The following is a 16131-nucleotide window of genomic DNA, read 5'->3' as shown; positions in this document are numbered from 1 at the left end:
AACCTTCTGGTTCCTGTTGTCAGTTAGTATAGCTTACACCCAGCTACTGGTTCCACTGTTACAGGGACTTCAGGGCAAGGCACAGATGAGCCACCAGGTGGTCTGCCCAGCTGGGTCCTGTCAACATCAAGTGATTAGGGTGGATCATGGGAGGAGAGGAGGGCTATACTCCTCAGAGGGGTTCTTGGGCTGAGAGGAAGCAGCTCCCTCAACAGGTGCAGGTCAATCCACAGGATAACCGAGATTATGGTCTATGGTTAAATATGTAGGTCAAGTGGCTAGTTGAGTAGGTAGGTTTGAAGGCCCTCTGGTTGATGCCATGTGGTTATCCTAGATGCCACCTTTAAAATTCACTGCAAGCCCCATTCTTCATGCATCCCACTAATTTCTAAGAAAGGAGAACCAAAAAGTGTTTTACTCTTTTTCCTTGCTGAACCTAAAATTGATGTCAGTTAGTTTTCTGTTTTACTCAGCGAATATGAATTGAGTGCCTATAGCTCACTAGCACTGTACAGAACACATGACTTCTTACCCTCAGGATTCACAACTTATTTCCAAAGACAAAAGCAGTGGAGAACAAAAGTAGATGGTGATGACATTAGTTAGCACTTTCTAAGAAATGAACTTTGCTATGTCTTGTACTGTTTTTATCAAGAATAGGAACATAACATACATGTTAAGAGTATCATAATAATGATGAGCACTGCAGGGTTTCAGAGTAAAAAAGGAAAATGTTTCAGTAGACATTGCCCTCAGAGCAGTGCAGGTATAAGTCGTGACATTTTAAGGTACCTGGTCCTGATGATCTCCACAGGGGGGCTATAAATCAAATTGGCAGTCCCAATGATAACGTTGGTTTTGGCTACATGGATTGAATAAATATAAGAGTATAAGCAAAGTTTCTAGCACAGAGCCTAGCACTCAATTAATGGAGGTTGATGCTGCTTTATTTTCATTAAGCATTTAGCCCTTAGATGGATTTTCTTTGAATTTGAGTTATTATGAAGTGAAACAAGGGTGTAATCCACTAGAAAGGTAAATATGTTCTCTGAGAAGAGCATTTCCCAGGCTGTTCGTTAATGGGGCCCATTCTTGGGCTCTGTAAGAGGCTGGACCCATTCCAGGGTTCCACTCTGCTCTCCTGCTCAGCCTGTCTCCTCTGATGTGTCCTCCAGTCACTCTTAAGTTGAGAATGTTCTCAGGGCTTTGCTTTGGCTTGGCCTTCCTGTGCTACAGGCTCTTCCTGGTTATCTCATTCACATCCCTCTGGTCCAATCACCATGGCTAAGCTGATGACTCCTGAGACACTTCTAGTCCTACAGATATCTCTGAATCAGCATGTCCAAGCTCAAATGATGCTCCACTGGTGACTGGGTCCTATAACTCAGAACACAGATGTGTGTCAAAAGCACCCTATCCTCTTTGCTGGAGGTTTGACTCTCATCATCTCTCATCCAGATTATTTCAAAGGAATAGCTATGTTCTCCTCTCCCTTTTGAATCTACTCTTTCAATTCTTCCAGATTTATCAGCTTTTAAAGAAAGACCTTATGCAGTTTTCCAAATTGAAACATTGTACTGTCTTGCTTATACCCAAACAACAGTGCCCAAACTCTAGCATGGCACATGAGGCCTGTCGCTCTCCTGAAGACTCACCTTCCCTTGAACATGCCAAGCTCTTTGACATCTTCATACCTTAGGACATGCTGTTTCCCCAGTTGAAGTTCTTTAAGGCCAGCTTGGTTTTTATACAAACTGTAAAGAGTTCTCAGACTCTCCCAAGCATGATGAATTGCTCCTCCTACAGGCCTTCAAAGAATTCCTTTCTTATAGGACAGAGATAATTGCAATGTAATTTTCTGCTTTTGCCTCTTTCCTGAACTAGGTACTGAGCAACTATGTATGGGGGCCCATGTATAATTATACCAGTGCCTGGCATCTAGTGGGTACTCAAGAACTGCTTAAAGAGTGAGGAAGAAGTAACAGGGATTCTTAAAGACTGACCTCAGAACCCTCAAAATTGATATGCCCTTTCGTTGCTTATGCCCCGAGCTCTATGCATGCTTTGCAGCTCTCTGGATAGCCACACTCTTCCCAGTTGCTGGGCCTTGCCCACATCTTGTTTCTACTTCCCGGAAGACAACATCTCTCTTCTGGGTCTGGGTTGGGTACCCCTTTCCTGGGCACCGTAACAACTAATTCATCAATTAGTATTTGCAGATTCATCAATTACTATTTGCAGATTGCTTGGTACTTTTTACTTTTGTGTTTCACTTTTCTTTAGTTTCCTCCTCAGCTAGGCTAAGCTGCTCAAACACAAGGACTCTTGACTCACTTCTTATTTCTGTTGTTTTAAGCCAGAGATTTTTAAACTTTCGTGGGTATCTGGATCCATGGAAGAGCTTTGTAAAAATGTAAAAATCAAGGCCCTGTCCTACTACAGTAAACCTGGGTCGCTGTGTGCTTCATTAGCCTTCCAGGTGGTTCTGATTCCCACCAAAGATGGAGAACTGCTGATGTGTATATCATGTCCTTAATCACACATACCACATCACATCTTTCTTAGGAGAGTGAAGAGAGTCATTTTTCCCAATAAGTTGCTTCCCCAAAAGCCATGTAGAGCTGGCTGTCAGCCTATAGCCATCACCCCTTACAAATCAAGACTTTTTGCCCAAAAGAAAAACAGAGCAGAGAGACTCCTGTCCACTTGACTTGCATCCAAATAGTCCTTTCTCAGGTCTCTGGTGAGAGCCAGTATATCCTCAATCCACTTCTAGTGCCTGCATCTCCCATGCTCAACTGGGGCTAGCATTAGTGGAAAGATAAATGGAAAGCCAACCTAGAGAGGCAAGAACAGAGAGTGGGCTCCACAGAGATGACCCCGAGGTATCCACACGGGCAGTGGATGGCTGCCCCTGCGGTCCTGAGCTGTGCCAAACTCAGATGAGGAGACATCCTCAGAAACACTCCGCAGCAATGAACATGTTAGCCTCCCCAGTCTGTTCCCAGGGCAGAAGTAGCAAGAATGTCAGGGAGACGATTTAAGAATGTCCAGTTTGCTTTTCCGTCTGAAGTGGTTTAGTTTCTAGCAATGTCTGTCCCCTACAGACTGGTTCTCAAGGCAAAAGACAGTTTTCTGAATGTCAATAAGGTATCCATTCATCACAGTCCATTTAAACTTCCTGACACTGGTTCTATCAGTAAATATTCTCGGAATTGTGCTCAATGAAGGCATTGTTCTCAGAGCTGCAGGGAGACAAAGACAAATCAAATTGTACTTAAATATCTGTCGCTTCACTCTTTCCCCAGAGTCCAACTTGCTTCAATGAAGAAAACAGAAACAATTGATTGGTACTTTAAAATGATTTTGCTTCCTTCCTGCAGGGTCAAATGATAATGAACTTCAGCCGCTTGCCATCCTTGCAGTTTTGTTATGTCCTAAAGCTAACATATTCCCATAGCAAACTCTGTCCCACATGTTTATTTTCTTCCATTGACTTTACATTGTCTGAAAGTCACTGCCTGGCTGTTTCTAAATCGTTAGGTTTCTTTTAATGTGTTTTCAAATGTTCTAGAATATAAAAGGCTTGATGGCTTTGGGAAGGCCAGCAAAAACCAAATTCAAAAACTTTCTGGGAGTTGGTTGGCTAGTTTGTGAAAAATCTTCAGTTTCATAAGATTAAATTAACATAATAATAGCAACTTTTGTTCAGAAATAGTGAGCTTCAAAGAAGCAGGGTATAAGTGACTTAGAGACCCTGTGACATTTATTTTTTTTCCTTTCTTTCTGATGTGTCATGAAAGTAAGAATGGCTGGGAAAAATCTTAAACCTAAATTGTAACAATAAGTCTCTATGGGGTGGTGCTAAAGTGCTGCAGAGCTGACTGAGAAGGCAAACTTGTTTCTTTCAAATAAGATATAAACAAACTGTTTTCTTTTTTTTTTTTTTAAGATTTTATTTATTTATTCATGATAGTCACAGAGAGAGAGAGAGAGAGAGGCAGAGAGACACAGGTAGAGGGAGAAGCAGGCTCCATGCACCGGGAGCCCGACGTGGGATTCGATCCCGGGTCTCCAGGATCGCGCCCTGGGCCAAAGGCAGGCGCCAAACCGCTGCGCCACCCAGGGATCCCGACAAACTGTTTTCAAAGTATGACTCTCCTCTGAGGCTCCCAAAATTCCTCTTCCAAAGAGACGGGAGCCAGGCAAATGAAAGCCAGGTCTGTGACCCTTAGAAAGAGGCAATCAGTGGTGTGCCAATAAGTGTTTAACCACCACCTGGGGGCCGGACCCTGATCTGTGGCATTTGCCAATTTATTGGTGTAAATACTCTCACCCAGGCCTATTTCACACTCCCGATTTGATGGCCCTGACGGCTCTCACCAGCCCATGTGAGTCACTTCAGCACGCCACCAGATAAAGCTCAGTTGCATGAGCTCTGGAAATGACCGTGGGGGTTCGTACCCCAGGTCCAGTACTTAGTAGCTGTGGGACCTTAAGAAGGGTTACTGTTTTCCCCCTGGGCTCCACATTCCTATCTGAAAAATAAGTCTATTGTAGGATTACCATGAAGAATAAGTGGATACATATATATTACACAAAACAGCATGGGATAAATGAGCAGTAACCATTAGCCATTTAGAGTGATGTTGTTGTTATTTCTATAACCGAGGCAGAAGAATGACTATGGCCTCTCATATTAAAGAAAAAGAAAAGGCAGAGTAAATATTACATAAATAATTTTGCAGCAAGGGAAATAGCATTGACCTTGTACCTAGGTGATGCATCCCTCAATGCTACATCATGTTCTCTATAATTAATACAAACCTTCCTCAACTCATGATGGGGTTTCATACTGATAAAGTCATCATAAGTTGAAAATATCCTAAGTCAAAAATGCATTCACTACAACTAACCTCCCGAACATCATAACTTAGCCTGGCCTGACTTAAATGGGCTCAGAACACTTACATTCACCTACAGTTGGGCACAATCATCTAGCAAAAAGCCTATTTGATAATAAAGTGTTGACTATCTCAATAGATTGAAACTGTACTGAAGTGACAAACAGAATGGCAGTGTGGACACAGAAGCATTGTCAGTGTGCCGGTTGTTCACCCTTATGATCGCATGGCTGACCCTGTGGCTGTGGAGCATCACCAGAGACAATTGTCCCACATAATTTCAGCCCAGGAAAAGATACAAATTCAAAACTCAATGTACAGTTTCCACTGAATGAGCATTGTAAAGACAAAAAAATCACAAGTCAAATCATCGTGGGGGCTATGTATATTTAAAAATCACCTATAAAAGACCTTTAGTTTTAGTGAGAATTTGACCTGACAGGATATGGACAGGAATTCTGATTTCTTTCTTTTGTCTCTTCCTGGGAAGAAGCCCGAACCGAACTATGACCTATGCATCTAGGTGTTCATTCAGCTCTCACTGAATGCCTATTCCCTGAGCCTGCAGACACACCTGAAGGGAGCTGCAGTGCCCACGCAGCCTCTCTAAAGTTAGCCAAACAGACCAGAGAGCAATGATTGGATTCATCAGGCAGTGTCAGGCCTTAATTCCTGAATTAATTCCTGACGCCTTAATTCCTCTGCTGACATCAAATTTCTCTGCTCAGTTGGTCCACTGAAGTAATTTTGTTCATTACATGCTACTCCCTCTTTTCTCTAAGACTTCAGATCTCGTGGAGGTTCCTGAAGAAGCTGATGGGCCAGGAGGCGGGTATGATCCACGGAAACGCAGCAACAGTGGTGAGTATGCGAGCAGGAAGGCAGGCCTCACCTCAGCACAGATGTGAATGGCACTGCTTATCCAGGTGTACAGCCAGGGAAAGTTGATTTCCAGTTCCCTTATTTCTCTGCTAGCTCTGGAATTCAGTCTGAGCAAGAGTTCAATATTCTGGAGGGAAACTGGGCATAATTACTGGTGGATTTCCATGATTTGACTACATTTCCTGACTTCTAGATCCTGAGTTCTCATCCCTTATAGACTTAGATACATTGAGGCCTGGGAGTCACTTCTGGAACATTTTGTTAATACATCATTTCCCTCACTGACCTACATTAGATTTAGCAAACCATTCTGGAAAGAAGCTACTCCCTGCTAGAGCTGAAGTACCCCCAAACCACTTGGGTGGTGGCTCTAGGTAAGTATGGTCCTCACAATTGTCTCCTCCCCAACAGAAATAACTAATACACAAAAAGTGATCTGTATGATCTAACCAAACATTCTCTATTAATACTATTTGATTTTCTCATAGCTTAGGCCCTTGTTAACAATAATTTCTAAGATTTTTGTTGAATGCTAACTATATACTATTGCTTGCTAACATTAAAAAAGAACAACCTCTTAAACCACAGTTTAAAGAAACAACCAGCCCCTTAAGGATGAATCTTGCCGAGCCTCTCTGATGTCAGGAACTACTTAATCTTCATTCATTTATGCAAAAGGTATTTATGAAGTATTTACTATGACCAGCAAAAGTACATGAGTCACAAGCTGTCCTCGGGTCGCTCATAACATAGCAAAGTTGCAGGTTCTGATTCCTGTCGTTAAGCTGGGCCGAATGCCTTCTTCTGGTGGAAGTTACCCCTGCCAGCTCTAATCCCTGCATGGGAAGCATGTGCCACCTTGAGTAGATGTTCCACCTGACTAGTCGCCTCTGCCCTTTCCAGACTGCAAGCAGGAGCTGTGCATTCAGTACCCCAGAGCTACTTTATCAGCAACTATCTTACGGGTATCTCTTCCATTTCCTTAGCTCTAGGAGTTCATTTATGTCTCTTCTCTAGTTAGGAAAGTGATTCCCTCATGAGAATCCTTGGTGATTCTCCTTCCTAAATAAGCATCAATGTTCACCAGGGCCCCCCTTGCCAAGCCCACTCACATCTGCTAGGGTAAGGATTCTTTGACATCATATGGGGAAGGCTGCACTTTCAGATCAATACAAACATTCATTGAGCACTTAGCAGTGCCATTAGAGAGACGATTTAGAGTGCCAGCTGCCAGGGGAACCTCACAGTAGGGCAGTAATGCCACAGGACCACCCAGCCCGAGTCTGTCTAGTGTCACACAAATGGCATCTGACTTTGGCCAGAATTCTTCAGCATCTGAGCACAAACTCACCAGACACTGGCATTAAACCAGACCTCCATTTTAACAGTTCAAGTCTGGTCATCTGTTCTGTCCCCTGAGTCTGACTTCTGCCTGCAGCCTTCCCTGACACGTATCACCAAATTGCTGATTGTCTGCTCATCACTAACTGCACCAGACATATTTGGTCCTCAACCCTTCCTTGCTCTGGAGGTTGACTGCTGGATTTCACTCAGTGGTCACATGGCTCCAAGGAGTGACCTAGCTTCTCTGCTTCAATCCCCTCACCTCTGAAATAAAGACAGAACTAATACCAAATCCGTAAAGTGTTGTGATCATTAAATGAAATAACGAATGTAAATACCACCCATCCATCGATGACTCCCAAAACCTCCAGCTCCTTTGCCTCCAGAGGCCTGTTGCCCACTGGACATGGCCATCTGAATGTGGAATAGACATCATAAAGTTAACACACCCAAACTGGACTCTTGGTTCACTCACCCACTCACCCACCCCAACTGGCTCTTTCCAGTTGTCTCTGCTCAGTAAAGAGGAGCTCCATTTTGCTGGTTGATCTTACTTCAGGTCAAAACTTTTGGCATCAGACTTGCCTCCCCTTTTTCTCATATCTCATAGCCCATCTGTCAGTAAATCTTACTTCTGCTCTTCAAAATCATTCCTAGCATGTGCCCACCACTTACCTCCCTGCCTCAGGCATCTCAGTGTTATTGGTGCTTTTGCTCACCTGTTCCTCAGTCCTTAAGGTCTTCGTTTGCCTTGGAAATTTCATTTTTTTAAAGATTTTATTTATTTATTCATGACAGACACACAGAGAGAAGCAGAGAACAGGCAGAGGGAGGAGCAGGCTCCTCGTGGGGAGCCTGACACAGGACTCAATCCCCAGACCTGGGATCACGCCCCAAGCCAAAGGCAGACACCCAACTCCTGAGCCACCCAGGAGTCCTGCCCTGAAGATTTCTTTACTCCAAAAGTGATATTTGGAGCACATGGGTGGCTCAGTCAGTTAAGCATCTGCCTTTGGCTCAGGTCATGATCCCGGGGTCCTGGGATCAAGTTCCACATCAGGCTTCCCTGCTCAGTGGGGAGTCTGCTTCTCCCTCTCCCTCTGCCCCTCTTCAGTGCCTGCACTCTTTCTCTCAAATAAATTTTAAAAATCTTAAAAAAATAAAAAGTGGTCTTCAATAAGTTTTTATAATGTGAGGAACTTTATTTAACAGTCATCAAAGTGAAGCATGTTTGTTTGTAACAAACTCATCATAAGGTCATCAGGTGTCAGGGGCATAGCCTAGAGCCTCACCACTCTCAAGTGTAGCCCATGGACCAGCAGCCAGAGCATCACTTCAGAGGCTGTTAGAAATTCAGAACTTCAAGCCTTTCCAGAACTGCAGAATCAGAATTTGCATATGAATCTTATTAAAGTTCAAGAAGTGGATAAGAGGTCATTTAGTTCAACCCCCTCCCCTCCCCTCCAGTACACACAACACATACACATACACGCACGCACACACACGAACACATACTGTATGGATAAGGAAACTGAGGCATGGAGTAATACTCTCAAAGACACAAGTTGAATATTTGCCATTTCTTCTATGTTAAGAAGCATTTTTAGAGACTAATTCAAAGAAATCTGTTGAAAGAACTTAGCAAGCAGTAAACCTTTAGAAGGCTTTGGGGATCTATTAACTATTCCTTTGATCAGCAATAGCTTTCTTTACAATGCACCCTTGGAAGCTAGAGGGATTAATTATGCAGGAGTTTGCTTCAAAACATGTTCCCATGATTGGATTTAATCCCCTGTCCATGCAATTTGGGAAACAACAGAGAGAAAACACCCTGCTTGTGTATCTGGACTCCCACTGGTCTCCCCACAGTCATGGCAAGGAGGGTGCTGGCTTTTCAGAAGCAGTGTTTGGCTTCCGGTCACAAGCTGTTCTGCATGACATGTTTCATTTATGTTCTAAAAACTACACAGTACATACAGGTGTTATTTTTGCCAGACAAGTGTCATGTCAAAATCCTTGAGGAAAATTTCCAAAGGCACCTTGCAAGAGGATGGAGTTCATACCTCTTTCTTAATAAGCTGCATGCAGTCTGTTTTCTCTCTCATGAAAGATGTTGACCAGGTCTGACTGTTTCTGGTTGTTGTTTTCAACACTATTTGTTGATGCATCAGAAATACAGAGGGGAGAGTTGTTGGTCTTCACCTTTCACCAGAAACTCCACTTGATGTGATGAGGAAAGGGAAAAGTAAAATCTGTTCTGCCTATTTCAGCTCAAAATGCCAAATAATGGACATTATTGGCTGCCTTCAATAATTGCTTTTCAGTATGAGACTATGTGACTATAACTTTCCTGGAAGAGAAGCAGAGGGAAGAGAACATAAGTCAGACAAATCCTTAGAAATATTCTTCAAAAAGAACTGGGTTAATCAATCCACCTGAGGATATTACAAAGCCCAATGATACGTTACTTTTCACTGAAGCAAAGAAATTTTGCCCAGAAAGGAAAAAAGCAAGCTCAGATATGGAAAATTTATCCTTGCCTTTAACACACACTAGTTTTATATATCAAATTTTGACTTGTAAGTCAGAAAATGAAGCAAATATTTTAGTGGCTTCTTTGGCAGATACCCAGAAATCTGCATGTCTATATCTGGAGCAGGTAAAAGTTTGTTGAAAAGCATAAAGGACTCTCTTTCCAGCTATGTCGAGGGCTGATATTTAGAGAAATTTTTTTCCACTTAACACGCTTAAAATTCCTGGGAAAAAGAATTAAAAAGAAAGTTCCACCTAATGCATGGCTGAGCTGGCAGCAAAATAAGGCAATTTCTTATAGTCTAGAAATGACAATAAAGTGTGACTGCAGAGACATAAGCAGGTAAAGGCCATTGTTTACTCTAAACATCCCAGCGGCCTCAGATTGAGGAATAATCAGTCCCTTGTATGGTCAATAGGGAACAAGACCTGGCAAGCTGGCAGAGTCATAGGTTCAATAAGAGGCCCTTTGGAAAAATGCTGATACCTCAAAAACCACCCTTAGTGGCACTAGGGAAAAAGAATGCCCTGCAGAGGAACTTAGTAAAGAGAAATGGTATATTGGCCTTAAGTCAGGAAGAAAAGAAAGAAATGGAGTAGGAGCAAGAAAGAAGGAAAAAAGGAAGCAAAGGAGGGAAGAAACTCTGCTTACTTGGGGTTAGGGCCTGAATTTATATTACCTCTGTGGACAAAGCAAAACAATATAAAATTTTAGTTTAATTTACTTAAAATGGCCTAGTTGGATAAATGCACCAGACATTTGGCAGAAGTAATAAAAATGGCCTCTGGAGGAAGGGACTTGAAACCCAGACCTGAGAAATCTCCACAAATGAACTCTCAAAGGACATGAGCTAAAAATTGAAATACATCAACTACATGAGAAAATGAGCCACCATGCGTAAGAGTTAGCCAAAGCCACCTTTTTTATGATCAGACTTTAGAGACTGTATATGTTGGAATCATCAAATAAAGATATATATAACTATATAGGTAAATATACTTAAGATATTAAAAAATGGATTAGAACATATAACAAAAGAATAAGACACTATCAAAGTTGAACAGGAGAATTTTAAGAAAACAAAACAGAACTTTTAGAAATTTAAAAAAAGAAGAAGAAATTTGATTGTTGGATTTAATAGCATATTGGATATAGCAGAAGAGAGAATTAGTGGCATGGAATATACAGCCAAAGAAATGGCTTACAGTATAGCCAGAAAGACAAAGCAATAGAATCCATGACAATAAAAGAGACACAGAAGATAAGCAGGGAAGTCCAGCATGCATCTAACTGACACAAAGAAAGAATGGGAGAGAGATGATATTCAAGAAGATATGGCTAATATTTTTCAAAATTGATTAAAGACACCATTCCTCAAGTTCAGAAATTTATACCTAGACCCATCTTAGTGAAACTGCAGAATTTCAAAGACAAAAGATAATATTAAACGCAGCTTGAAAGACAGATTACCTGCAGAGGATTGAAAATTAGGCAAACTACTCTTTCCTGTAACTGACAATAGTACCAAGTAACCGTAAAACAATACCTTCAGTAATCTGAAAGAAAAGTAACTCTGAGATCTGTAAATGGAGCAAAAGCAAAACTGTCTTTCAAGAATATATATTGACACAAACACTGTCTACAAGGCAGTGAAGAAAGACCCACTTAAGACATTTCGAAATGAGTTCAGAGAGGGAAATGTGACCTCAAGGGAAGGACTGAGAAGCAAGGAATAAAGCACAAAGAAAGAACCAAGTGAATGTTGGCTACATGAAAAGATAATGAAGTTAGCAAAAAGCTGTTAAAGAAACATTAACTGAAATACTGGATGTTTAAGTAAGAAACATGCATCAAAGATGCTCATATTAATTGGAAGGAAATTAAAGATATTTCACTTTAGATTTTGTTAAGTTAAATATACCTCATAACATTTTTAGAATAGCCACCAGAAGATTAAAAATAGATTTAACCTTATAACCTAAAAGGTGGAAGGGGGAGGGGGCACAGAGGTAGAAGAAACAACACAGAAAATTTGAGACAAATAGAAAATATAAAATAAAATGCTAGAGAAGCATCCTAAATTATCAGTAATCAAAATCAACTAGATAAGAGAGTTTTACACACTGTATTGTTTAAGATTTTATTTATTTATTCATGAGAAACACAGAAAGAGGCAGAGACATAGGCAGAGGGAGAAGCAGGCTCCCTGTGGGGAGCCCAATGTGGGATTCGATCCCAGGCCTAGGAGATCACATCTTGAGCCGAAGGCAGATGCCCAACCACTGAGCCATCCAGGTGCCCCACAAACTGGATTGTTTAAATGACTGCTTTTAACAATCTAAAACATCAGGATATAGAAAGTTTAAAATAAATTCATATATTTTAAAAGGCAAAAGAAGGATTGTATAGCTGTATTAATGTATGAAAAAATGGACATTAAGATCAAAAAAGCATTACTAGACAAAGCATCATTTCATGATCATATCCACTTCACCAGAAGATATAAATTCTAGACCTGTGTCTACTTATTATATAACCTCAAAATGACAGGAACTCAAGGAGCAATTGACAGAAGTATTAGGAAAATTGACATTTCCCTTCATAGTCAGAGGTTTTAACATGCCTCTCAAGTCATTGGCAAAGTAGATACATAAAAAGATTCAAGATTTAAAGTATCTGAGGACACATTTGACAATTCTAATCTAATTGACTTAAAAAGGGCACTCCATCTAACAAATGGAGAATTCACATTCTTTTTAAGGACACACAGAACAATTATAAAAATGATTACCTGCTAGACCATAAAGCAAGCTTCATACATTTTCAGAATCAATATTATATAGAACACAACTTTCTGACTATAATGCAAATAAAATAGAACTAATCATCACAAGATATAGGAGAACCCATAATTTGGGAAATTAAAATATATATTCAAAAAAAGCTCACGTGTCAAAAAAGAATTTATAATGAAAATTGGAATATACTTAACTAAGTCATAATGAAAGCACTAAATATCAAAATTTGTGCGATGTAGCTAAATTGTGACTAGGATATTTTGCTTTAAAAGTATTCTAGAAAAAAAGAAAAAGTATTCTAGGAGGGCAGTCCGGGTGGCTCAGCAGTTTAGCGCTGGCTTCAGCCCAGGGTGTGATCCTGGAGACCCAGGATCGAGTCCCACGTCAGCCTCCCTGCATGGAGCCTGCTTCTCCTTCTGCGTGTGTCTCTGCCTCTGTGTGTGTGTGTGTGTCTCTTATGAATAAATAAACAAAATCTTTTAAAAAGAATAAAATAAAAGTATTCTAGGGGCACATGGGTAGCTCAGTGGATTGAGTGTCTAATTTTGGCTCAAGTCATAATCCTGGGGTCCTGGGATCAAGCCCCACATCTGGCTTCCTGCTCAGCAAGGAGTCTCCTTGTCTTTCCTTCTTCCTTTGCCCTTCACTTTGCTTGTGCTCGCTCTCTTTCTCTCTCTCCCTTTCTATCTCTCTCTCAAATAAATAAAATATTTTTAAAGATTTATTTATTTATTAATTCAATAATATATATATTATTTCCTTCTGTAACATTGGAAAACATATCTGCATTATGGACATACTCTTTAAAGAGTCATCCTGGGTGAAATCAGCAACCAAATTATTTTTAATAAAACAGATTTAAAGCACCAAATAGAAAAATATATGACATATCTGTAGTAAAATAGTTACCTTTCTTTATTCTTTTCCCCTCAAATCAAAGTCTTAGAAATAGCCCACAAGGGCAGCCCTGGTGGCACAGTGGTTTAGCACCGCCTGCAGCCCAGGGCGTGATCCTGGAGACCCTGGATCAAGTCCCACGTCAGGCTCTCTGCATGGAGCCTGCTTCTCCCTCTGCCTGGTCTCTGCCTCTCATTCTCTCTCTGTGTTTCTATGAATAAATAAATAAAATCTTTAAAAAAAAAAAAAGAAATAGCCCACAAGAATTGGTTTTTAAATCATTTTTTTGCAGTGGTCTGCTTTCGTTCATATAGCTAAAAATACATTTGGGGTCACTTCAAATAATTTTTGGCATAGTTCACAAAAGATTATGCTGAGTGAAATGAGTCAATCGTAGAGGGACAAACATTATATGGTCTCATTCATTTGGGGAATATAAATAATAGTGAAAGGGAATATAAGGGAAGGGAGAAGAAATGTGTGGAAAATATCAGAAAGGGAGACAGAATATAAAGACTCCTAACTCTGGGAAACGAACTAGGGGTGGTGGAAGGGGAGGAGGGCGGGGGGTGGGGGTGAATGGGTGACGGGCACTGAGGGGGGCACTTGACGGGATGAGCACTGGGTGTTATTCTGTATGTTGGCAAATTAAAAACCAATAAAAAATTTATTATTAAAAAATGGTATACATTTTAAACCAGATGGCTCATGGATATTCAATAAAAAAACTAAAATAATATGAAATTACAAAATTATGAAATCAGTTCAAACTGATATGTAGCCTATGAAGTCTCCCTTTTTAGCTCCAAGAATTTTCTAGGAACATTCTCTGCATTTGTCCTTCAAATATTCAATATTCTTTTAGAAGTATCCAGGTTTGTACTTATTTGTGCCACGATTTTAGGGAATCACAGAGTATTGTCGGCCTCCACTCAGTTCAAATTAGTAAGGTGAGTAGCTAGATACTGAGGCAGACAAGATCCATAGGATCATTTTCCACTTACCTACAAACCAGAGCTCCTCTAATGACTACATATTTATGCCTAGGCTTCCAAGGAATCATGGAATTTCATGCACAGCCTCTGGAACTATAAACTGTGGAGAATAGATGTTTACTGAGTATCAGTACGTTTATAGAGGCTCTTGTTCTGAAGCATGTTTTCTGCATCACAGCTTTTGAGTTCATTTTAAGGACAGTGGAGATGTCAATGCAGTAACTGAAATAAGTTATAGTCTTCTGTGGTGTGTTTCTCCTCCTTTACTGATATTTCCTAATAATCTGAAAGGAGAACAAAAGAAAGAAAAGAACAGCACTGTGTTACTTTTAAATTCAAGTCATCTAACTGGTAGGTTAATTTAGGCACCAAACTTGGAAACCCTTGCCACATTTTCATTTGAGGCAGATAGATGTGGTGAGAATAAGGCGGTCACGATCACTGGGGTGAATGTGGCTGACAGAACTAGCTGAGGGCAGAGCCCCTCCAATACCCATCAGGGACCTTCTGCAGCTGTGCACATGGACAGTGAAAACTCCTGCCCATTTGGGGAAGCTTTGTTCTTTATTAAAGACCAGAGAGTGGCTGCTTAAATGCAAAAAGAAGAGAATTACATATTTCAAAACAAACTAAATGAGAAACCACTATTTGTTTTCTATTCTTAATAATAGCCCCAGTGCATTGACAATAAGAGATCGAGGAAATATTTTGAAGTTTAAAACTAAGGTTTTAGGGGCGCCTGGGTAGCTCAGTTGGTTGAGAGTCCGATTGAATTTGGACTCAGGTCATGATCTCAAGGTGGTGGGATCAAGCCTGACATGGGGCTCTGCACTCAAGAGGGAGTCTGCTTGAGATTTTCTCTTTCCCTCTTCCTCTGCCTTTCCCCCTAAAATAAATAAATCTTAAAAAAAAAACTAAAGCTTTAATGTGCAAAATAGAATATGGATATCAAGAAATGAAGCAAGATATTAAAAATGAATAAAAGAATCTGGTATTTAGAAAAGGTAATTCAAAACCAATTAGTCCACACCCACCGTGCCATTAACAAATTATTTGATACATTCAGTAGATGAATGACATTGTTTCAAAGATGAATGAAGAGAGCTACCAAATAAGGCCAGGTTGTGAACACCCAATGGCCAAGTATTCAGGAGGATGAATGCTTGCTGGAGACATGGACATGGGTGTGGGCATGCAGAGAAAGTGGTCCATAGTGCCATGTAGGGAAGCAGGGGAAGCATCACGTGGAAGATGCCATGAAAGCTGTGTCACTAAGGATGAGGGAAAGGCTGTGAGAGGAGGAAGGTAGAAGCTGTAGAACAGGGATTCATAACACCACATCTTTGATGTGATTCCAAACATGGTGACTGGATTCATAAAGCACCTGCCTTTTCTTGTCTCCTTCAGTGTTTACTTATCCAGAAAATGGCACTGACGATCTCAGCCACCAAGCAAAGAACATAAACCACCAGGTATTTATCACGATGTCAACTGTAAAAAAACCTATTTTACCAGAAAAAAATATGGGTTTATTCAGAAATGGCAGAATATGTCAATGCAGGACAAGTAAGCAATAGCAAAACCATAGGCAATTCTCCCCAGGCAGAGCAGGGAAAGGCTCTTTTGCAGAGGAAGCGGGAAGCTGGGGAGGCTGCTATAAACAAGAAGTCCATGGAGGAAACTGAGAGCTCTAAGTATAGTGGCTTTTCACTGACAGAGCTGAGACTGCCTCTTACTGGCTGAGCTGTTAGCTTTCCCTCCTTCTGCTGGGATAGTAA

At 40.8% G+C, this 16131-nt stretch overlaps 1 protein-coding gene and 1 long non-coding RNA gene across 6 annotated transcripts in view; both read left to right on the top strand.

The window, feature by feature from the left end:
- The window catches only part of STAC (SH3 and cysteine rich domain), a 149139-nt gene that overhangs the window by 100781 nt on the left and 32227 nt on the right, over positions 1–16131 (top strand). For all 5 annotated transcript variants that reach the window (XM_072793448.1, XM_072793446.1, XM_072793445.1 and 2 more), the window contains 2 exons: positions 5687–5765; positions 15761–15825. In XM_072793448.1, the coding sequence (XP_072649549.1) occupies positions 5687–5765; positions 15761–15825 (144 nt within the window). The remainder of the gene's footprint in view (positions 1–5686; positions 5766–15760; positions 15826–16131) is intronic.
- On the top strand, positions 5778–7406 carry LOC140614284 (uncharacterized). Its single transcript, XR_012015173.1, has 3 exons — positions 5778–6160; positions 6375–6464; positions 7175–7406. It is a non-coding gene; the product is annotated as an uncharacterized lncRNA (long non-coding RNA).

The sequence above is a fragment of the Canis lupus genome, chromosome 22 (genome assembly GCF_048164855.1).
Source record: "Canis lupus baileyi chromosome 22, mCanLup2.hap1, whole genome shotgun sequence".
NCBI classification, from domain to species: Eukaryota; Metazoa; Chordata; class Mammalia; order Carnivora; family Canidae; genus Canis; species Canis lupus.
Note: the sequence above shows the minus strand (reverse complement) of the source record. Positions and strands in the feature narration are given on the sequence as shown.